Raw genomic sequence first — 22,633 nt, 5'->3', positions numbered from 1 at the left:
GGCTTCCAGGTAGAGGACTAGAGGCTGAGATTTAGCACATACACACCCATACTAGACACAGCACACATAGAAACACACACGCATACACACATGTGCGCGCGCACAGAGTAAACATTTCTGATCCCCTCCTCTTGTCACGTTTGGCCTTTTAGAGAAGTTGATGAACTCCATGAGGTGTGGCCTTGGGAAAGAAGGCTGGTGAAGGAGCCGAGGCCGAGCCTACCCTGTTGTGTTTTGTAGGACTTTGTGTTCTACGCCCCCCGCCTGAGAATTAACAAGCGGATCCTGCAGCTTTGCATGGGGAACCACGAGCTGTACATGCGCCGCAGGAAGCCCGACACCATCGAGGTGCAGCAGATGAAGGCCCAGGCCCGCGAGGAGAAGCACCAGAAACAGCTGGAGCGGTGAGTGGACGCACCCCCCAGGGGCCCGCCTGCTGCGGGGCACAGCACCCACCAGTGACCTCGAGCAGCCACTTTGTAACCAAGTCTGTAGGCCTCGCGACCCTGGGCACGGACAGTTCCATCCTTAAGTCGCTGCTGTTAACAGCAGCACAGTTGATACTGAGCTGGGACTGTCTCCCGTGGACACTCCTTCCTGGTTTGTCACAAAGCGTCCAGGCACAGGCTGGAGCGCCCCTTTGCTTGCGGTGGCAGGTCTTCGGGTCCTGTCTGCCTGAGCCTCACCTTTCCTACGTGTCTTCTCCCTCTGCCCCATACCAGCCAACAGCTGGAAACCGAGAAGAAGAGGAGAGAGACTGTGGAGAGAGAGAAGGAACAGATGCTCCGGGAGAAGGAGGAGCTCATGCTCCGCCTGCAGGACTATGAGCAGAAGACCAAGAGGGCCGAGAGAGGTCAGGAGCCCGCGCTGCCCGCCTGCCCTTCCCACCCCACCCCCACAGCCACTCAGGGGTTGGCTGTTCCCCAAGGGAGCCAGACAGGGTTTGGCTCACAGCCAAAGAGGAACTTGTTCAAGAGTGCAGTCTCTGTTTAGCACAGTCTCCCTAAGACAGAGTAGAGCCATGACAATGCCGTCATTGAGGGTAGAAAGCAATCCTGTGCTGTGTGGCTTCCCCCTGCTCACTGAGAATGCTGCCGGTTAGTGAGGGAGCTGCCACAGCCCCTCAGCGCGTACACAGCCAGCTGGTGACACCTTTACCATACATCCCAGAGTCATGGGAGCAGCCCTGCCCTCTGAGGACACTTTAGAGGGGGAGATGCTGTTTACTGGAGCCTGAAACACACCAGCAGGCCATTCCTGTGTCCTGAGTCAGAGCCCAGGTGATGAGTGAGTCCTAAGGGTGTTCTGCCTTAGGGTGCCATTTGGGAGTATGGTGCCAGCAGGGTGCGTCAGGGTCAGACCTGGCCCGGAAACAGAGCGTCTGACCAGCTGCTCTTCGGTGGTCTCTAACCACACTGAGGAGATTATCTTAGCAACGGCAGGAATGAGCCCCGAGCTGTCCCTGCTCGCAGCCCAGTGACTCAGCCCAGGACTCTGTGAGACTGGCTTTCCCCTGTCTCTTTCAGCCCACTTTGGGTGAAACGGAAGGCTAAGGTTCATTTCCTGCCTGGGGAGTCTGAGCAGCTCTGACTCCATGTTCTTTTCCCTGCAGAGCTCTCCGAGCAGATTGAGAAGGCCCTCCAGCTGGAGGCAGAGAGGAAGCGTGCGCAGGAGGAGGCTGAGCGGCTGGAGGCCGACCGCGTGGCCGCGCTGCGGGCCAAGGAAGAGCTGGAAAGGCAGACCCAGGATCAGATGAAGAGCCAGGAGCAGCTGGTAGGGATTGCCTGGTTTCAGGATGCTGAGTTATGGAGAGGTTGCTCCCGGGGCACCAAACAAGTGGCAGGGGTCCTTTCAGAGCTTTCGGCTAGAGCTGTAAGCATATCTGCTGCAGCCACCGCAGGGAGTAGGGTGGGCTGGACTTGTCTGAATCCCAAAGTCAGGGAGGTGGGCATGGGTGCTCAGAGTCCCACAGAGACACAGGGAGATGCAGATAGGGTCCCCCAGGCCATGAAGACCAGTGAGGCCTTTCATTCTTGTGGGTGAGTGTTGGTTCACCAAGGGGCTCTTGCCAGAAGGATTTACCACGCTCCTTCTAGGCTGCAGAGCTGGCAGAGTACACTGCCAAGATCGCCCTGCTGGAGGAGGCCCGCAGGCGCAAGGAGGACGAAGTGGAGGAGTGGCAGCACCGGGTAAGTCTGAACCCCAGAAACCACCCATGGCCATGGGCATCTTGCGGGGGAAGGGGCATTCTTGAGGTGCTCAAGCTCAGCTGCAGGTCGCATCACAAGTTCCTGGAAGCTCTTACAATCCTTTGCAGATGCCTTCTCCATTAATGAGGTGGAAATCCCTAAAGGAATGGCCTTGACCCAGTTCACAAGGTAGCAGAGGAACAAAGGCCACTTAGTCCACCCCTCTGTTCCCACCCCACCCCCCACCCCGCTCTTCAGCCACCATCAAACACCCCTGACCGGAAACTAGTTTTGATTCTAATTGTTTGGACACCCCCTGCGATGGGGTCACAGAGCCTCAAGCAAGGATGTGACAGTTGGAGTATACTTTGGGACTTTGGAAATTTTCAGACCAGCGTGACAGCCCCGACTCCCAGATGTGTGACAGAAGGCTAGAGCTGGGGCAGGTCCAGGGCGGTGGTCTGCTTTGTGTGCTCTACAGGGTCACTGCAACAGCTGAACTTGTGAGCCCTCTCTCAGAGAGCCTGCACCCGCAGGGCACTGGGGCATCTAACTGCGGTTCTTAGCATGGACTTAACGCTGGCCTCTGAGAGGCCCCTCTCCTCATGTCCTTCTGCTTCTAGGGGTTCTTCTCTGGGCTTGCCCCAGGCCTACATGTCTCAACAATACCTTACGTGTTCCCCAACCCATTGCTAGCAGAGAAAAAAAAAGGGCTTATTGTAAAAGTATTAGGTGAAGAAATCCAATTTATAAGGCAAGTCAGACTGAAGCTCACACCTACACAGGGGGTGCAGGTGAAAGAGACGCGGTCTGGGTCCCTGACCGACACTCTGAGAGCAAGATGCACGCACAGAATTACCCCCAAGTGGTGCTGCTTCCAGCACCTGGAAAACACGACCACTGAGCCTATCCTTACAAGGCACAAAGAAACGGTGCTTTACAGCATCCAGTGTCTGGAATCGTGATTTTCCTGTTTGTGGACATGTTTGTTGAGAGCCAAGTGGCGGCAGAACCCCTGGGCTCCTCGCTAGCAGACCAGGCCACTTTTTACATGATGGGCTGTGGGTTCTCACTTGACCAGCGCTCTCCTCCCCAAAGGCTAAAGAAGCCCAGGATGACCTGGTGAAGACCAAGGAGGAGCTGCACCTGGTGATGACGACTCCCCCGCCCCCGCCACCCCCAGCGTACGAGCCTGTGAATTACCACGTGCAAGAGGGACTGCAGGACGAGGGGGCAGAGCCCATGGGCTACAGCGCTGAGCTCTCCAGCGAGGGCATCCTGGATGACCGCAACGAGGAGAAGCGGATCACTGAGGCTGAGAAGAACGAGCGTGTGCAGCGGCAGCTGCTGGTGAGTGGGCGGGGCACTCGCGCCCCCAGGACTCCACCCCTGGCACCCCCACCCCTGGCACCCCCGCCCCAGGCACCCCGTCATGCCCTTTCATAGCCTCATCTCCTAGCCACTCCATGAGGTCCCTGTGGGCTCACCATGACCTTACAGGGGAGGCAGGTAGGTAATGGACATTTGCTTCATGTTACAGACTCTGAGCAACGAGTTGTCCCAGGCCCGGGATGAGAACAAGAGGACCCACAATGACATCATCCACAACGAGAACATGCGGCAAGGCCGGGACAAGTACAAGACGCTGCGGCAGATCAGGCAGGGCAACACCAAGCAGCGCATTGACGAGTTCGAGGCCATGTAGAGGGGCCAGGGGCGGAGGGCACCTCACAGCAAGGGGTGTCACACTTGGTTCTTTAGTACTCTTTAAGTCTAGAAACCCCCTTGTCGTGTTCCAGTCCCTTAAAAGAGCAGTTACCGGCAGAAGTGTTCTGCCCCAGGACCCGGTGGGACCCTCCCTGGTTACTTCCAATTGTATCACAGTGCCAAAAAGGCCAATGACAGCTACCGAATCAGGGATTTGGATGGCTCTAAATCTAAAACTTCAGGCTGGCCCGTGTGACACAAGGTTCAGTGTCACTGGGGACAGCACTGTGGCCTACACACGGGTGCCATACCCTCTCTAGTTTTGAAATGAGCTCGGATCGATTTTTGTCCTCAATTTCTATGAAGGATCCATCTCTGTGTTTGGAGGGGTGAAAATGATTTTGAAATTTGGGTCTAAAGTACGCTCCCTCGAGGGGTTCCTTCCTCTAGCCTGCTGGCAGAGCGAGTCTGCGGCAGTCCTTCAGAGTGTACGGTATGGGGACTCTCCGACACATACCTGGCCACGTGCGTTGTTGGACTACACACCCAGTGATCTGCTATAGAGAATAGTATTTATATGTAAGTGATAATATGGGTTTGTAACATTAGTTTTAAAAAGGGAAAAAAGTTTTGTTCTGTATATTTTGTTACCTTTTACAGAATAAAAGAATTAAATATTAAGAACCATGTAATTGCGACACTTGATCTGACGTGGGGGCACTCGGGAAACTGATTCATCAATGCTGTACAAAATGCACACTTCAATTTCCTGTTGGCTTCTTATTTGAAAAAAATACACACTGAGATCATTGACCTCCAGCCTTGAAGGGACTCGGCCTGTTTATTGTGAGCGCCGTGTTCCTGGTTTCAGTCGTCAGTCTTCCTTTTGCACGTGCGCTCTCCTTTGCAGTTGTGATGTCATGTGCAGGTGACCCCACAGGTGCCTCTCCGAGGCATTGTGTCTGCTTGCATGGGGGCGGATCTTGCCCTCAGACGTACTAACCAGAAAGGTATCCTCCCGAGCTCCCCTTAGCTGGGAGGCTCGCCACAGGAGGGCTAGGCAGACAACTTTCACCATGCTTTTTCTTAAATTTTTGTTGTTCATAAATGCCAGGAGCCATGGGCTGCTGTTGAGCATTTACTGAAATGAGGCCACCTCCTCATCTGCCGACAGGAACCTCCCCCTGACTCTTCTGCGCTCTACCCACACACAGAACCTGTAGTCCGTTACTGGTGATCCGGTGGGTCTGATCCTGCAACGGCGACCTTTGCAGGTAGGCACTCTCCTCGGGCTCCCCTTCAGTGCAGGGTGAGGGTCATGTCCGTCCACAAGTTGGGGCTGGACAGGACTTTCTGCCACTGGAGCTTAGACTGTGAACAGGAGTCCACGCAACCCGCCGCACCTCCCTCTGCAAGGAGAGGGGTGGGCAGTGGGTGAGAATGTCACTTCACGCTTCCCAGGGAGAACCCTGTTCTCTCCCTCAATCTTGAGACTTCCTCAGAGGCCTCCCACCCCCCCCCTCAAACCCTAGGTGTCCATGCTCTAAAGCAGCAGTTTTCAACCTCCCCTGTGGGGGATTGAACGACCCTTTCACAGGGGTCTTGTATCTGACATTTACATTCGGACTCATAAGTAGTAGCAACGTTATAAAGTAGCAATAAAATGTTTTTATGGTTGGGAGGGTCACCCCAGCATGAGGAACTGTGTTAAAGGTCACAGTGTTAGGAAGGTTGAGAACCACTGCTCTAAAGGGAAGGGAGGTGGGCCCTAGGCACCCAGTTCTCAGCGGGAGTCATGGAGCTTAATTCTGAGAGTGAAGATGGTCTGAGGATCTGTCCCCCATATCCCCTCAGGAAGAGTTTTCCTTGAAAACATTGGCTTTCTAAGGAATGCAACCCCGGGTCTTGTTTAGTATTTCTCAGCTGGCAATCTCAGGAGCTGTGTGTGGGTGACTGGGGAGGGTCCTGCTGAGAACTGGGTGGGGCACCAGACCTGCCTGGTCCCAGGAGGAGGTCAGGCATACAATGCCAGCAGCCTCCCGGTGAGCCACACTGAATGGCGCCCTTGTCCCCTCAGTGACGTCCTTCCAGATGTATGTTTGTCTGGGTTAAGATATTTTCCTTAAGAAAATAATCCTCTTATGATTGACACCAGGAACAAAAAGTAAACACTGTCCCTTGCCTGTTGTGAAGCCTGAAGCTCGTGTTTCTTTAGCTGATCCAAAGCTGATTTAAATTGCTGAAATACTTGGCTGTATGGTGGCTCTGTTACAGACATGGACTTAGGAAACCCTATTAGGACAGGATAGGGCAGTTTCAAAGCCAGATACATCAGGAGCCATGCTGGGCCATCTCTAAGGACACGTAAACCTGTGGCTTTCACTGATAACACATTTGAGAGACACAGATCCACAGAAAGTGAGCAGACTTACTTGAACCAAGCCTGGCTCCCCCTAGCAGGCGGTCGTTCATACCAAAGATGGCCTGGTCCCACACAGTCAGCTCCAAGCTCGAGTGCTGCAGCTGTGAGCTGCTCACACCGCTGAACACGAAGGAGTGTTTCCACTGGGGACAACCCTGCTTCTTCAGGACTGGGGACTTCACACGCAGTTTTTGTTGGTCTGGCAGGGTTAGACAGCTGAGAAAGGAAACAGGATCCTTGAAGCTCGGCGTGCAGCCTCCTTCTCCTCGGGTACCCCCATTCTAGGCTGAAGTGGGTTAGCATCCCGAGGCCTGCCCGTGGGCCTCTTCTCCCTAGAATGGTCCCCTTTTCCTTTTAGAGCTGGATCCCACATCAGGTGTCTTAGGGTGAGTCGGGACTCTGTACCACACAGCCCTCACTGTGATGGCTCCTCATGGCCACGCCACCATTAAAACCAATGCTACGGGACCAGGGTTCTGTATACACATGGCTTCATTTTGCTCCATTCTCTGGAAAATACATTGAGAAAATTGAACTTGCCAGAGGGCATACACAGTAGTAGTGAGGGATTCTGTCCTGACAGGCCACCGTATTTTTCCATGCTTCAGTGAACTCTGGAGGACCAGAGCACACCTGCAGTGATGAAGAGTAGCCCAGCAACTGACTGGCCAGATGATGCTCAAGCCAAGAGACGGTGCTGAGCTAGGGAAATCCTCATTGATTTCCAAACCAATTACTGATATTTCAAGAACTGATAAGGTCTGGGCTTCTGCTTAAAGTGTGTTATTTATAAGTGAGCCTTATACGACCAAATCCCATTTTTGGAAACCATGGTCCTAAAAAATGTGCTATACGCCATTTTCTTTTTCATCTAATTACATTGTGATCTGTTTCATATGCACATGAGAACAAGTGCACGTGCCACACACATGTTAGTCGCAGAACCACTTGCAGGAGTTCTCTCCTTCCACTGTGTGGCTGGTTCCAGGGGCCTGGACTTGGCTCGTCATGCTTGGCAGGGGCCTCTATCCACTGAGCCATCCTACCATTCCTATCTTAGGTTTTCATAGGAAAGCTAAGATGAGGTGATTTCAAATGGCCGGTACGTTCTGGTGTTTCCTACAGATTTCGGGCCTCACTCAATATACACTCACCAACACATCTAATACCTACCCCTTAACAAAGGAGTTTAAGGTGCCATCCGACCTCACGGGTAAATTCTTGGCTCCCAGCACAACCAAACACAGTTGACCGTTAAGCGCCAGCTGGCCTGTTCCTGGAAAGATTGTCAGAACTTGAGTTAGACCCATTTCCCCTGATACGTGAGCATGCAGTGTCGACACCCAGAAAGTGGTGGCTCCCTGAGAAAACCCACAGCCTCCAGGCCTTGAGAGAGCAGGAAGAAGAAAAGGCACACTTCTTCCACCAGCTTCACGGGCTTTGCCTACACACCGCCTCGATGGCCAGCACGCAGGCAGAATAAAGGATCAGTGGGTTGCCAGGAAGGTGGCAGTTACATGGAAGCCTGCTGTGCATACTGACTGTAGCTCGCGGTTTGAGGGGATAAGCTGCTGTTTTAGGTCCTGGTAACCACCTTCAGGTGCCTGCTGCTGGCCCTGGTAGCTCAGGTTGGACCATCCTAGTCTTGCCAAAGTCAACTCACTACCCTTTGAAATTGTGAGTTCTCTCGGTGTCTGTCCGTCTCTACCCACACAGTGTCCACATGCCTTGCGTTATCTACCTTGAATAGCTTGAGGCCAAGCCCTTGACCCACTCTATCCAGATCTCTCTGAGTCTCCGGCTCCCAGGGGCCTAGAAGCACTCTCAGTTCTCGAAGAGCCAAACTCTGACTGGGATGCATGCTGTTACGAGACTGGCCAGTCTATACTTTAGGAAGGAGAAAGCGTGCACTGGAGGAGGCCTTGCCTGTTCTGGTCACCTGTATGCCCTCAAGTCATGAGTTCCAGGGACTGGAATGTGCTAGACCAGTGGGCAGTGGGAAATCGTTTACCTACCTCTGGGTAGGTACTTACCTGCCCCCTGGGCTTTAGGGACAGTGACACAAACAAATGCTCATGGGGCTGGAGGTCACCAACCTTCTCGGGCCTCCTGGAGTGTTCTTGGCTCTACAGGAAGGACCAGTTTGGCTCGGACAGCGAGTTCTCCATTGTTCTGAGGAATAGTGTCTTCATATTTCTCAGCCTGGGGTGAGAGGCAAAGCTCAGAAGCAGGACCCTTCCCGTCACACCTAGGGACCACCTGTACTGTCCAGGTTGTCTCAACTCTGTCCATAAATGCCCACTCCTCCCCCCAAGTCCTCTCAAGGCCCAGGGATGGAGAGGGCATGCTTGGTGGATTAGTCCTCTACCTACAATGACATCCCTGCCACCCTCAGCCCCTCAGCAATTCACTGTCCTCAGAACATCAGGAATCACTGTCCAGGAAGCCTGGACAATGCTGGCCTTAAAAACAGTCATGAGCCAGGCGTTGGGGCACACACTTTAATCCCAGCACTTGGGAGGCAGAGGCAGGCAGAGCTCTTGTGAGTTCAAGGGTGGCCTGGTCTACAAAGTGCGTCCAGAGCAACCAAGGCTACACAGAAAAACCCTGTCTCAAGAAAAAAAAAGAAGAGAAAGAAAAAGTCACTAGTCACTAGTCACTATCCATCCCTGTCCATCACCTCACTCTAGGCCAGAAGGGATTGGAGCTACCCTTCCACACCAATGTCTCCTTCAGGCACCGAGGGCAGAAAGTGCTGTAGACGGTGCCTCCTGGAGCCATTGGCGAGCTCTGTAGCCTCTGTGGAGATGCCAGTCAGTCTACAGAAATGGCTTCTCTGGTCCTGAGTGATTTCATCATGAACTGAATGAGAAGCCCAGAGCGGAGATAATCCTGGATCTGATGGACCTCCCGTCCTGGGTATGGGGAAGTCTACTGGGAAGGACGGTCATGGCTGCCACCACCTGGATCGAGGAGCTGCCCTTGGCGTATCCAGGGAGCCAGCATGGGCCAGCCACCATCTGTGCCAATGCACGAATTCAAAAGGTTCTTGGGTGCCAACTGGGACAGGGACCCCCAAGGTCTAGGCACCAAGTACCAGCCCCAGAGTACCCAGTGCCAGAGCCCTGTGGCAGGCCCGTGGACATTCAGTTCCCGCTCGGTGACAGGGAGCTACTCTCTTAGCCAGCATCTGGTAGAGTGGCTTTAGCTTGGCATTCTACCACTAGCCCGTTCACCAATGGAGGCTAATTGGGCCACCCATGGGTGCCATCCAGATATATCCTACCCACGTTCACGCTGCCAGGGGTGGGTTTGTGTGAAAAGACGTCACTCCATAGGCTCAAGAATTTAAACTCGCTGGGTGTGGTGGCAGCCAGGCATGGTGGTGCATGCCTTTAATCCCAGCACTAGGGAGACAGAGGCAGGCAGATTTCTGTGAGTTCAAGGCCAGCCTGCTCTACAAAGAGGGTTCCAGGACAGCCAGTGCTATTACACAGAGAAACCTTGTCTCAAAAAAAAAAAAAAAAAAAAATCCAAGAAAAAAAAAACCACAAAAAACCAAAAACACAAAACAAAACATACACACAAAAAAAGAGAAGAATTTAAACTCTTAGTCTCCAGTTCATGGCACTATTTGGGAAGGTTACGAAAGCTTTGGGGATGAAGAATCTCACTTGAGGAAATGTGTCACGGGGGGTGGGCTTTGAGAGTTTGTGACCTCACCCCCATGTCTAGTTTGCCCCCTCTGTGCCCTTGAGCTGTGATCTCCGAGTTTCCCACTCCTGTCTGCAGCCGTACCTCCCTGCCATAATGGACTCAGTCCCCCTGGAACCGTAAGCCGAAATAAACTCCTTCCTAAGTTGCTTCTGCTCATGGCGGGTTATCACAGCAACAGAAGAGTAACAAATACTCCCCCTACCACACACACGCACACGCACACGCACACACACACACACACACACACCCCTCCAAAGACACACCTTGGCCCGTAATGGATACCATCTGGCATTCTGTGTCGCACTGTCCTCAAAGTCCCACGTGGCCAGAGGAAGGATCACTTCTCCGAGGAACACCCTCCGGGCAAGGGTACCTAGGTGCCACACAGAGACCTGCAGCCTCCGGGTCACCAGCTGGGCAGGGTCCACCTGATACTACAGATGCAAGGACAAGATGGTTAGCCAGGTCCTCCTAGAACCACCCCCAAGGCCTGCACAGGCTGTGAGCCCTGACACTCTGCTGCAGCCAGGGTCTAGGTATAATTGTTGTGGGCCAAGCTGCTTGGAGCCAGGGGCCAAGACAGACAGACCTCTTTGCCTGCTTGCTGAGCACCTGCAGCCGGCTCTCATCCACTCCCATCCGTTCCCACCACACACCCTTGCCTAGCTCAGCACTGTTGAAAACCAAACCAAGAACGGTGTCCACATAGGACCTGCCCTTATACAGGGCCACACTGCACCAAGCCAATATTATCCCAAAATACTAAAGATCAGACTTTTGAGTTTTAAAAAACGCAATGGGACCATAGCTGCATATAAAACCCATGTTTAACATGCATCAAGTCCTAGGATATGTCCCCAGTACCACAGTAAAATAAACAAATAAATGCGAAGCATAAGCTTTCACGCCAGTCTGTTTACCTTGTATAGAAATTGCATGTGAGTGGCACGTGGGGACAGAGATCAGGACTGTAGGTGGCACGTGACCCTTTTGAAGTCTGTGTCATATAGAGCACCCCATCTCAGCCTCTGGGAACCTGCAGTTTTATCTGTACGTTGTACTTTCTCAATAATGAACACCTAGAACTGGCTGCTGAGCCTTCATCTTGTACCAGGCATCTTTGGCCTCCACAAGGACAAGTGATATCAATAGCCAGTGTCACTCATTTGAGATGGGTGTGTCCTCCCCCCCACCCCCACCCCCGGTCTGGAAGCCATTGGTGGTGGGCGGCATGGCCAGCCACATATCCAGGCCTGACCTCTCACTGTTGACCTTTGCAGCTTGCTGCCTACTCCAGGCTTGTGGCGTAGTGTAACCAGACACTCGCAGCCACATGTGCAGTCTAGCTGGACTTCCTGTCTTCTTTTCCATTCTCTGCACCTTTCTTTCCCTTTGAGGAACAAGGTGGCAAGGAGACAGGGACTGAAACACTGTGACTTCTCTGCATTTGCAGAGAAGGGTGGTAGTGACAGGTGCTGTCCCCACCCTACCCATCTGGCTGGCCTCTCCTTCCCTCTGGGACTTACGTAGCCATGGGTCTAGGCACGCTGGGCTATGTTCCCCCCCACAGCCCTTGACTCTGGTTTTTGCTGATTTCCAAATCCCTGTTTCATTTCCTTTTTGTTGTTGTTCTCGAGACAGGGTCTGACTGTGTAACTAACTCTGGCTGTCCTGGAACTCACTGTGTAGACCAGGCTGGCCTCGAACTCAGAGAGATCATTTGTTTCTGCCTCCCACGTGCTGGGATTAAAGGTCTATGCCACTACACTGGCTCCCTGTTTCCACTCCTCCCTCTGTCAAACAAACAAACCACTAAATCACCACACACGTTCATCTTGCCCCTTCCTTTCCTCATGAGTAAATCAGTTATGCCCTGAGCACAGGGCTGGGCTTGCGGCCCTGTGAGAAGTAAGGCTATTCCGAGAAGAACTAGCTATGGGGCCATGATGCAGTGGGAACACAGTGTTGCCTCAGGGCCATTCACTAATCACTCACCCTGCAGGCCCTTGCTGGACTCCCTGAGACATGCAGGCTTGCATTGCCTGGTCCCCGCTGGCTGCTCACCCCGTCTGAGGAGCAGTCATTGAATCTACTGGTTGTGCTCTCCAAAGCCTGCACCAGTGGCCAGGAGCTGCTATAGACCATGGGGACTGACGCATAAGCAGAGACAGACCAAGAGCAGACGACAACTAAACACCCAAACGTACTGTCTCTGTTCCCTCAGATTCCCATGCAGAGAGTCTCTAAGGGAGTAGAAACCTCTCCAGAGCCCAGAGCTCCCCCCCCCGCCCCCCACCCCCGCCACAAAAACCATTCTATTCAGAAAACTTTTGACAATGTGTGCATGTGTGTGGTGTATGCAGTGTGCGGTGTGTGCGGTGTGTGTGGTGTGTGTATGTGTGTGGGTGTGGGTATGTGCTCTATGCAGTATGTGTGTGGTGTATCTGTGTGCTCCACGCAGTATGTGTGTGGTGTGTCTGTGTGTTATGGTATATATTTATGTAGGTGTATATACATATGGAGATCAGAGATTGACATTAAGTGTTTTCCTCAATTGCTCTCCATTTTCTTTCTTTCTTTCTTTTTTCTTTTTCCTTTTTTTTTTTTTTTTCTTTTTTGAGGCAGGGTTTCTCTACATAGCCTTGGCTGCCCTGGACTTGCTTTGTAGACCAGGCTGGCCTCGAACTCACAGAGATCTGCCTTCCTCTGCCTCCCTGTGTGCTAGGATGACTGGCGTGCTCTACCATGCCTGGCTCTCCATTTTCTTCTTTTGAGACAGGATCTTTCAGCTGAGCCTGAAGCTGTTTGGCTAGGCTGGCTGACCAACGGGCTCCAGAGACCCTCCTGTTTCTAGTCCCAAGCACTGGAGTAACACACAAGAGTCACAACTGTCTCTTTATGTTGGTGCTGGGTCCCCATGTGACAGGTACCCTGTAAGCCTAAGCCTCAACTCTCGTACACTTCTAAAAAGATGGGGGCCAGGGAGGGGGTTGTCAGGGTGGAACGCTGTCAACTCACAACCAGCCAGAGGTGGTTCTCACAGCCATCTTTCCTTGGTTTTACAAACCTCCTGGATGCCAAAGCCAGAGGAAAGTGGAATACTTAATTCCTACCATGTTTTTTAAAGAGGGACCTGGAACTCACAATGCAGACCAGGCTGGACTTGAACTCACAAAGATCTGCCTGCCTCTGTCTCCCTAGTGCTGGGATTAAAGACATGCACCACCATGCCTGGCTTCAAGAGTTTCAAGATTAAGTTTGGTCTGTGTTAGAATTCTTTGAAATTAAGTTAAAGACATTATTCTTTCACATGGATCTAAAAAGTTTCCAAAGACCACAAAATATTCCTAACAGACTATAATTGTTGTTTCTTTTGAGATCTTGCATGTAATTTAAATAAGGCAAGTAAGACTTTTTAGGTTGAATTATATAATTAAATACTTATCTAAGATAGTTCCCATCTCACTTCTTGGGTCTCAGTCTTACACAAAGTACCTTATTAGACTTGTGATGAATATTTCAATATCAGCCCAATATGTCCAGGCAGCCCATAATTTTCAAATGTCTCCCAGGAAGCACGTGGCATGCAGGCCCGGCTGCAGTGACGTGCATGTGGGTGGCCAGCAGAGTGGGGTCTGTGGGAACAGAGCATTTCAAGCCCTGCCTACACCTGCTGAGTCAGAAGCTGTAATCTAAAAACAAAACAGGGGGTTGCTACGCCATGAACCTCACAGCCTCTCCATTGTGCGCTCCTGCTAAGGTTCTCGGATTCCCCAAGTCTCATTTCCCGTCGGTGAGTGAAGACTCTAATACCATCCTCAGGACTTACATGAAGCAATCGGCCAGAGCAGAGGCCCAGGAAACAATGGCTGTTATTATAATGAATTCAAGGCGCGGTTCTAGCCTCCACATGGACCCTGACTGCCACTACTTGCCAAGGAGGCAGACAAAGGCCTCTCTGCCTGCCAGTGCCAGTCCCGGCTGGGGTTCCCTCAGGGACAGGCAGCTCATGGCTGCAGCAGCCACAGCCCATGGCTGGAACTTCTTCCACCTCAAATGAGACAAGGCCTTGGCTCTGCTCTAAAGTACAGTCCTATTTCTTAGTAGGACAGAAAATGAAAAGTCAAATAATTCCTTGATGATTTCCTATCTTACTACTGTGTGCGTGTAATATGTATACAATGTGTGTATATGATGTGTGTGGGATGGGTGTGTGGGATGGGGATGGGTGTGTGGGATGGGTGTGTGGGATGGGTGTGTGGGATGGGTGTGTGAGATGGGGATGGGTGTGTGAGATGGGGATGGGTGTGTGGGATGGGTGTGTGGGATGGGTGTGTGGGATGGGTGTGTGGGATGGGTGTGTGGGATGGGTGTGTGGGATGGGTGTGTAGGATGGGTGTGTGAGATGGGGATGGGTGTGTGGGATGGGTGTGTGGGATGGGTGTGTGGGATGGGTGTGTGTGATGAGGATGGGTGTGTGGGATGAGTGTGTGGGATGGGTGTGTGGGATGGGTGTGTGGGATGGGTGTGTGGGATGGGTGTGTGGGATGGGTGTGTGGGATGGGTGTGTGGGATGGGTGTGTGGGATGGGTGTGTGGGATGGGTGTGTGGGATGAGTGTGTGGGATGGGTGTGTGGGATGGGTGTGTGGGATGGGGATGGGTGTGTGGGATGGGTGTGTGGGATGGGTGTGTGGGTTGGGTGTGTAGGATGGGTGTGTAGGATGGGTGTGTGGGATGGGTGTGTGGGATGGGTGTGGGGGATGGGTGTGGGGGATGGGTGTGGGGGATGGGGATGGGTGTGTGGGATGGGGATGGGTGTGTGGGATGGGGATGGGTGTGTGGGATGGGTGTGTGGGATGGGTGTGTGGGATGGGTGTGTGGGATGGGTGTGTGGGATGGGTGTGTGGGATGGGTGTGTGGGATGGGTGTGTGGGATGGGGATGGGTGTGTGGGATGGGGATGGGTGTGTGGGATGGGTGTGTGGGATGGGTGTGTGTGATGGGTGTGTGGGATGGGTGTGTGGGATGGGTGTGTGGGATGGGTGTGTAGGATGGGTGTGTGAGATGGGGATGGGTGTGTGGGATGGGTGTGTGGGATGGGTGTGTGGGATGGGTGTGTGTGATGAGGATGGGTGTGTGGGATGAGTGTGTGGGATGGGTGTGTGGGATGGGTGTGTGGGATGGGTGTGTGGGATGGGTGTGTGGGATGGGTGTGTGGGATGAGTGTGTGGGATGGGGATGGGTGTGTGGGATGGGTGTGTGGGATGAGTGTGTGGGATGGGTGTGTGGGATGGGTGTGTAGGATGGGTGTGTGGGATAGGTGTGTGGGATGGGTGTGTGGGATGGGTGTGGGGGATGGGGATGGGTGTGTGGGATGGGGATGGGTGTGTGGGATGGGGATGGGTGTGTGGGATGGGTGTGTGGGATGGGTGTGTGGGTTGGGTGTGTAGGATGGGTGTGTAGGATGGGTGTGTGGGATGGGTGTGTGGGATGGGTGTGTGGGATGGGTGTGTGGGATGGGTGTGTGGGATGGGTGTGTGGGATGGGGATGGGTGTGTGGGATGGGGATGGGTGTGTGGGATGGGGATGGGTGTGTGGGATGAGTGTGTGGGATGGGTGTGTGGGATGGGTGTGTAGGATGGGTGTGTGGGATGGGGATGGGTGTGTGGGATGAGTGTGTAGGATGGGTGTGTGGGATGGGTGTGTGGGATGGGTGTGTGGGATGGGTGTGTGGGATGGGTGTGTGGGATGGGGATGGGTGTGTGGGATGGGTGTGTGGGATGAGTGTGTGGGATGGGTGTGTGGGATGGGTGTGTAGGATGGGTGTGTGGGATAGGTGTGTGGGATGGGTGTGTGGGATGGGTGTGGGGGATGGGGATGGGTGTGTGGGATGGGGATGGGTGTGTGGGATGGGTGTGTGGGATGGGTGTGTGGGATGGGTGTGTGGGATGGGTGTGTGGGATGGGTGTGTGGGATGGGTGTGTGGGATGGGTGTGTGGGATGGGTGTGTGGGATGGGTGTGTGGGATGGGTGTGTGGGATGGGTGTGTGGGATGGGTCTGTGGGATGGGTGTGTGGGATGGGGATGGGTGTGTGGGATGGGTGTGTGGGATGGGTGTGTGGGATGGGTGTGTGGGATGGGGATGGGTGTGTGGGATGGGTGTGTGGGATGGGTGTGTGGGATGGGTGTGTGGGATGGGTGTGTGGGATGGGTGTGTGGGATGGGTGTGTGGGATGGGTGTGTGAGATGGGGATGGGTGTGTGGGATGGGGATGGGTGTGTGGGATGGGTGTGTGTGATGAGGATGGGTGTGTGGGATGAGTGTGTGGGATGGGTGTGTGGGATGGGTGTGTGGGATGGGTGTGTGGGATGGGTGTGTGGGATGGGTGTGTGGGATGGGTGTGTGGGATGGGGATGGGTGTGTGGGATGGGTGTGTGGGATGAGTGTGTGGGATGGGTGTGTGGGATGGGTGTGTAGGATGGGTGTGTGGGATAGGTGTGTGGGATGGGTGTGTGGGATGGGTGTGGGGGATGGGGATGGGTGTGTGGGATGGGGATGGGTGTGTGGGATGGGGATGGGTGTGTGGGATGGGTGTGTGGGATGGGTGTGTGGGATGGGTGTGTGGGATGGGTGTGTGGGATGGGTGTGTGGGATGGGTGTGTGGGATGGGGATGGGTGTGTGGGATGGGGATGGGTGTGTGGGATGGGTGTGTGGGATGGGTGTGTGGGATGGGTGTGTGGGATGGGTGTGTGGGATGGGTGTGTGGGATGGGTGTGTGGGATGGGTGTGTGGGATGGGGATGGGTGTGTGGGATGGGTGTGTAGGATGGGTGTGTGGGATGGGTGTGTGGGATGGGGATGGGTGTGTGGGATGGGTGTGTGGGATGGGTGTGTGGGATGGGTGTGTGGGATGGGGATGGGTGTGTGGGATGGGTGTGTGGGATGGGTGTGTGGGATGGGTGTGTGGGATGGGTGTGTGGGATGGGTGTGTGGGATGGGTGTGTGGGATGGGTGTGTGGGATGGGTGTGTGGGATGGGGATGGGTGTGTGGGATGGGGATGGGTGTGTAGGATGGGTGTGTTGGATGGGTGTGTGGGATGGGTGTGTGGGATGGGTGTGTGGGATGGGTGTGTGGGATGGGGATGGGTGTGTGGGATGGGTGTGTGGGATGGGTGTGTGGGATGGGTGTGTGGGATGGGGATGGGTGTGTGGGATGGGTGTGTGGGATGGGTGTGTGGGATGGGTGTGTGGGATGGGTGTGTGGGATGGGTGTGTGGGATGGGTGTGTGGGATGGGTGTGTGGGATGGGTGTGTAGGATGGGTGTGTGGGATGGGGATGGGTGTGTAGGATGGGTGTGTAGGATGGGTGTGTGGGATGGGTGTGTAGGATGGGTGTGTGGGATGGGGATGGGTGTGTGGGATGGGTGTGTGGGATGGGGATGGGTGTGTGGGATGGGGATGGGTGTGTGGGATGGGTGTGTGGGATGGGTGTGTGGGATGGGTGTGTGGGATGGGGATGGGTGTGTGGGATGGGTGTGTAGGATGGGTGTGTGGGATGGGTGTGTGGGATGGGTGTGTAGGATGGGTGTGTGGGATGGGTGTGTGGGATGGGTGTGTGGGATGGGTGTGTGGGATGGGTGTGTAGGATGGGTGTGTGGGATGGGGATGGGTGTGTGGGATGGGTGTGTGAGATGGGTGTGTGGGATGGGTCTGTGGGATGGGTGTGTGGGATGTGGATGGGTCTGTGGGATGGGTGTGTGGGATGGGGATGGGTGTGTGGGATGGGTGTGTGGGATGGGTGTGTGGGATGGGTGTGTGGGATGGGTGTGTGGGATGGGTGTGTGGGATGGGTGTGTGGGATGGGTGTGTACAATGTACACTGCACATGAATGAGTACAGTGTGTACAGGCCCTTGCACCCATGGATGTCAGAGAACAACCTCCCCCTTACCCTCACCCTCTAGCTTGTGAGAGACAGGTCTCTTGTTTTGCTGCTGTGCCCGCCCACCAGGCTAGCTGGCCTGTCAGCTTCTGGGGACTCTGTCTCACTTCCCATCTTGCTGAAGGACAGCGAGACTATAGACAAGTGCTAGAGTCTGGCTCGGCGTGGGGCCTAAGACTTTACCCACAGAGCCATCTCCGTAGTCCTGCAATTTGTTTCTGTTTTGTTTATAAAAATGACATTTTTCATAAAAAGAAGAAACCTATGGATTTCATATATTCCAAAAAAGAGGCACTTTGTGAAGACTAAACCACAGCAGCCAGCTTCATTCCCAGAATCCTTTGCTCAAGAATACCTCTCTGATGTTCAGGCAAATGTTACAAGTCACAATGTGCACCCAGTTGTTAGCTTGAGACGTGAGTTTTCTTAGAGATCATTAACCCAAGGTTGTTTTCGAGTCTGCCAGAGTGCAAAGGCTAATGCCTGCCTCCTGTCAACTGATTGGCAGAACCATGAAGAAACGTACAGTCGTCTGCAGTTATAGGTAACTGCCTCGAGCACTTCAAGGAGGCACGCTGGACTCTGACCCTAGGCCCAGCCTGCGGGGAGGATTCAGGAATGTTCGCCCCGCCTGGCAAGTACCTACCTGCAAGGTTTCCTCGAAAGCCGGGTCCAGGGTGTTCTTTTGGACTCGTGTCTTGCGTTTTCCCTGGGAGGACCTGTCGGGCAGCAGGTAAGTCTTGACATACCTAGTGGGCAGAGGCAGACGGACAAAGGGACAGCTGAAATGTGGGGTGAACAGAGTTCAGGGAAGCAGAATGCAGCACCAGCAGTTTCTCTGCCCTGCTTCCCTGCTGGAGCTTGAGCAGACAGGCAAGACTCAGTGTATTCTGACGTGTGTGTGTGTGTGTGTGTGTGTGTGTGTGTGTGTGTGTGTGTGTATGTGTGTGTGTGTATGTGTGTATATGTATGTATGTGTATGTGTGTGTTTATGTGTGTGTATATGTGTGTGTGTGTGTGTGTGTGTATGCATGTGTGTGTATGTGTGTATATGTATGTATGTGTATGTGTGTGTTTATGTGTGTGTATATGTGTGTGTGTGTGTGTGTGTGTGTGCGCGTGCGCACTCTCGTGCATATTCACCTTCACATGGAGGCTAGAGGTTTATGTTTGGTGTCTTCCTTAGTCTGTCTCCATCACTGGGATTACAGATGTGGGATCGCAGACACGCATCAACACGTGCAGCTTTTTACACGGCTGTTGGGGATCCAAACTCAGGTCCCTGTGCTTGCAGAACATGCTGTTTACTGGCTGAGGCATCCCTCTGCAGGCCAAGTGCTGTGTGAGTAACTTCTGACTCTCACAGCCTTACCCCAGTGTGGAGCATGTACCTCCTGCTGCAAGTCAAGACTGTAGCAGGAAAAGCTCCCAACCTTGACCTTCTCGAAATCTGTTTCTGGTTCCTTACCTCCTGTCTGATAAAGACCCCAAACCAGATGTTCCCAGTGTGTGCTAGGCCCCCTCTTTCCACCTCTACCCATTGCTACCCTCAAGCCCTCAGAACGAAGGAGGAAAATGGAAACTCGTGACTCGCACTTAGCCTTTTGCTCTCAGAGACCTCAAAGATTATACTCTCTTCTCAGCTAAAGAGCATTTGAACCCAGGAAAGCAGAACCGCTCATCAACACTTTTTGTTTATTTGGTTTGGTTTGGTTTTTTCAAGATAGTTTCTCAGTGTAGCCTTAGCTGTCCTGGACTCACTTTGTAGACCAGGCCGGCCTTGAACACACAGCAATCCCCCTGCCTCTGCCTCCCCAAGTGCTGGGATTACAGGCATGTGCTACCATGCCCGGCTTTCAGGTTAAAGTTTGTGAAGTTATATTTCAGTCGGTCTTCTTTGTAAACATAAACATTACTTTGACTAAATACCCCAAATTTAAATGTGAAGTCAGGGAGTGTTTTGGGAACGAAGATTATTCCGGGTCCCTGAGGCTGTGGTGTCCACAGGGAGATGGAAGCTGAGACCAGGCAAAAAGGGGGTCTTTGTGAAAAATTGTAATTACTATAGAAATTTGAATTTTGACAAATATGCCTGACTGAGGAGCTGCTGAAGGCTTCAGAATGGAGAAGAGTTTGATTAGCTCATTGATCCATTGCTTTTCCTACCATCACTTACAAGCTAGTAACTGAAACAATTTACAGGGGAAAAGTCCTTGCCTTAAGCTATACCAAAAAACCAATTCTTCTACTTCTAATATTATATATTATATATGTATGTAGTTTTCAGTTTTCTTTCTATCTTTTTCCTTGCAGCACTGGCAATCACAAGACAGGGCCTTGTACATGCAAAGAACATGCTCCACCTGAGTCCTGCCCTCAAGAGCAGGGGCTTAAAAGGCAAAGGACGTGGAAAATTTATCACACCAAATTCTCGATAAGAAAAGTCATCACAGCCCGGGCAGTGGTGGTGCACGCCTTTAATCCCAGCCTGATCTACAAAGTGAGTCCAGGACAGTCAAGGCTACACAGAAAAACCGTGTCTCGAAAAAAACAAATAAAAAAAAAAAGAAAGAAAGAAAAAAGTCATCACAAATAACCTAGAAAAGAAGCAATAGCTGGAGTAAGTGATGTAAAAAAAAAAATATATATACACACACACACACACACACACACACACACACACACACACACACACATATATCACAAATGCAGAACTTTCAAAGCCCTATTTTAAACAGGGGATCCAGTCTATTTTAAATAGGGTTTAAAGCCATTTTCCTGGAGCTGAGGTCTAGCTCAGCGATGCAGTATGTGCCCAGCATGCACAAGGGGCTGAGGCCTAATCCTCTGCACCATGAAACAAATTCCTGAGGCCTGGGATGGACCGAGCGTGGAAGTTCTGTGTCAGAGGATGTGAGGCCTTGCATCAGTCTCTAACTTCATGTGGGCAGGTGTGTGTGTGCATGCACACACACACACACACACACACACACACACACACACACACATGCACACACATGCAAACAAAGCAATTTTAAAAATGGGCCAAGGATATGAGCAAAGAGTCGACCTGTGGGGAATCCAAGCGGCTAATGCCTCTATGGGAATCTGCTCATCTCTGTTAGTTTTCACCTTCAAATAACAGTGTTTTGGTTTTTGTTTTGTTTTGTTTTGTTTTTTAATATACCAGTGGGGGGTGGGTGCTAAGCACTTAGGAACACTTGCTGCTTTGCGGAGGATCCAGGCTCAGTTCCTAGCACCCACATAGTGACTGGGACTCCAGTTCTATGGGGTTCAACACCCTCTCCTGGTGTTTTGAATGAGAAAGGCTCCCATGGACTCAGAGGTTTGAACACTTAGTCTCCAGCTGGTGGCGCTGTTTGGGAAGGACTAAGGTGAATGGCTGTGCTGGTTGTTGTGTGTCACTCACTGGGGGCAGGCTTTGAGTTTTCAAAAGCCTTGTTGTGACCCCAGTCTCAGCAGCTCTCTCTCTCTCTCTCTCTCTCTCTCTCTCTCTCTCTCTCTCTCTCTCCCTCTCTCCCCCCTTCTCTCCCTCCCTCTCTCTCTCCCTCCCTCCTTCCCTCCCTCTCTCTCTCTTCCCCCCTCTCTCTCCCTCCCTCCCTCCCTCTCTCCCCCCCTCTCCCTCCCTCCCTCCCTCTCTCCGCCTCATGGTTGTGGGTCAAAACGTGAGCTCTCAGCTGTTCCTTTCCTACTCCATCATGGACTCTAACCCTCTGAAACCGTAAGACTCTTTGGTCATCGGGGTTCATCACAGCAAATAGAAAAGTAATTAAGACACACGGGCACTGAACCCATGTGGCACACATGCATACGTGCAGGCAAAACATACAGACAGTAAAATAAACAGATCTTCAAAAACAGTTATGAATTGTATGAAGGATGATGTTAATTTTGGTTTTCCTGCATGAAGTAAACTTCCAACAACCTTTACGGACGGTCTCCTTTCCCCACTGCTTGGCTGTGGCTCTCTGATGCACACTGAACGCTTACGGCCCTAAGTTTCAAGCCCTCTGTTGGAACTTAACCCCCACGTGATTGCATTTGGAGGTTGGGCCTTTGGGCCGTAGTCAGGTGTAAGGGTGGCCCTCCTGGAATAGGATTTGTCCTCAGACCCCTGGCCCTCTTCCCTTCTCCCATGGGATGACAGCCACAGATGTCCACCTATGAACCAGGGACACCAGCTCTGCCAGGACCTGGGCTTCGCAGCATCCACAGCCTCAAGGACAAGTGTCTGCTGTCTCTTGCCTATCGAGTTTCCAGTTACAGCAACTCCAATGATCTAAAATACCCCCTTGAGCACCCAAATTCCCCTATATGCTACTGACTCATTTTTACCCTTCTGTGAGCAACACATCAAAGCACAGCAGCTGTGTGGTGCCAAAATCTCAATTATAAACAACCCCCCCCCCTCAAGCCAACCAACTTACGGATTGCATTTCCTCTTCTTTTCTTCCCCATAGGCGAGCTTCTTACAGGTCTTGATGTACACTTCTAAGGAACAGCTTTCAAAGCAGTAGCGAACGGCAAATTCTATTTCTCCGGTGACATTAGCATTGTCGAAATTACCCATCTCCGTGCAGGTGCTGTTAATGCTAATTAAGCTGCCCTGAAATCAATGGCAGACATCATAAATTAC

The 22,633-nt window shown here is 52.6% G+C and overlaps 2 protein-coding genes across 7 annotated transcripts in view; one reads left to right on the top strand and one right to left on the bottom strand.

Annotated features, from left to right (window-relative positions):
• EZR (ezrin) overlaps window positions 1–4,715 on the top strand; it is a 43,353-nt gene extending 38,638 nt beyond the window's left edge. Inside the window, exons 8-13 of the mRNA XM_084777545.1 lie at window positions 241–404; window positions 723–853; window positions 1,613–1,773; window positions 2,097–2,189; window positions 3,288–3,539; window positions 3,730–4,715. Coding sequence (XP_084633671.1) covers window positions 241–404; window positions 723–853; window positions 1,613–1,773; window positions 2,097–2,189; window positions 3,288–3,539; window positions 3,730–3,894 — 966 coding nt within the window. The 3' untranslated portion in view covers window positions 3,895–4,715. The remainder of the gene's footprint in view (window positions 1–240; window positions 405–722; window positions 854–1,612; window positions 1,774–2,096; window positions 2,190–3,287; window positions 3,540–3,729) is intronic.
• The window catches only part of SYTL3 (synaptotagmin like 3), an 84,796-nt gene continuing 66,250 nt past the window's right edge, over window positions 4,088–22,633 (bottom strand). For all 6 annotated transcript variants that reach the window (XM_084777542.1, XM_084777539.1, XM_084777543.1 and 3 more), the window contains 7 exons: window positions 22,425–22,603; window positions 18,623–18,725; window positions 10,299–10,469; window positions 8,415–8,520; window positions 7,492–7,594; window positions 6,329–6,534; window positions 4,088–5,305 (listed from right to left, as the gene is read on the bottom strand). In XM_084777542.1, the coding sequence (XP_084633668.1) occupies window positions 5,196–5,305; window positions 6,329–6,534; window positions 7,492–7,594; window positions 8,415–8,520; window positions 10,299–10,469; window positions 18,623–18,725; window positions 22,425–22,603 (978 nt within the window). In that variant the 3' untranslated portion in view covers window positions 4,088–5,195. The remainder of the gene's footprint in view (window positions 5,306–6,328; window positions 6,535–7,491; window positions 7,595–8,414; window positions 8,521–10,298; window positions 10,470–18,622; window positions 18,726–22,424; window positions 22,604–22,633) is intronic.

The sequence above is a fragment of the Acomys minous genome (assembly GCF_964271855.1).
Source record: "Acomys minous genome assembly, chromosome: 3".
Classification (NCBI taxonomy): Eukaryota; Metazoa; Chordata; class Mammalia; order Rodentia; family Muridae; genus Acomys; species Acomys minous.
This window is presented reverse-complemented; position numbering and strand designations above follow the sequence as displayed.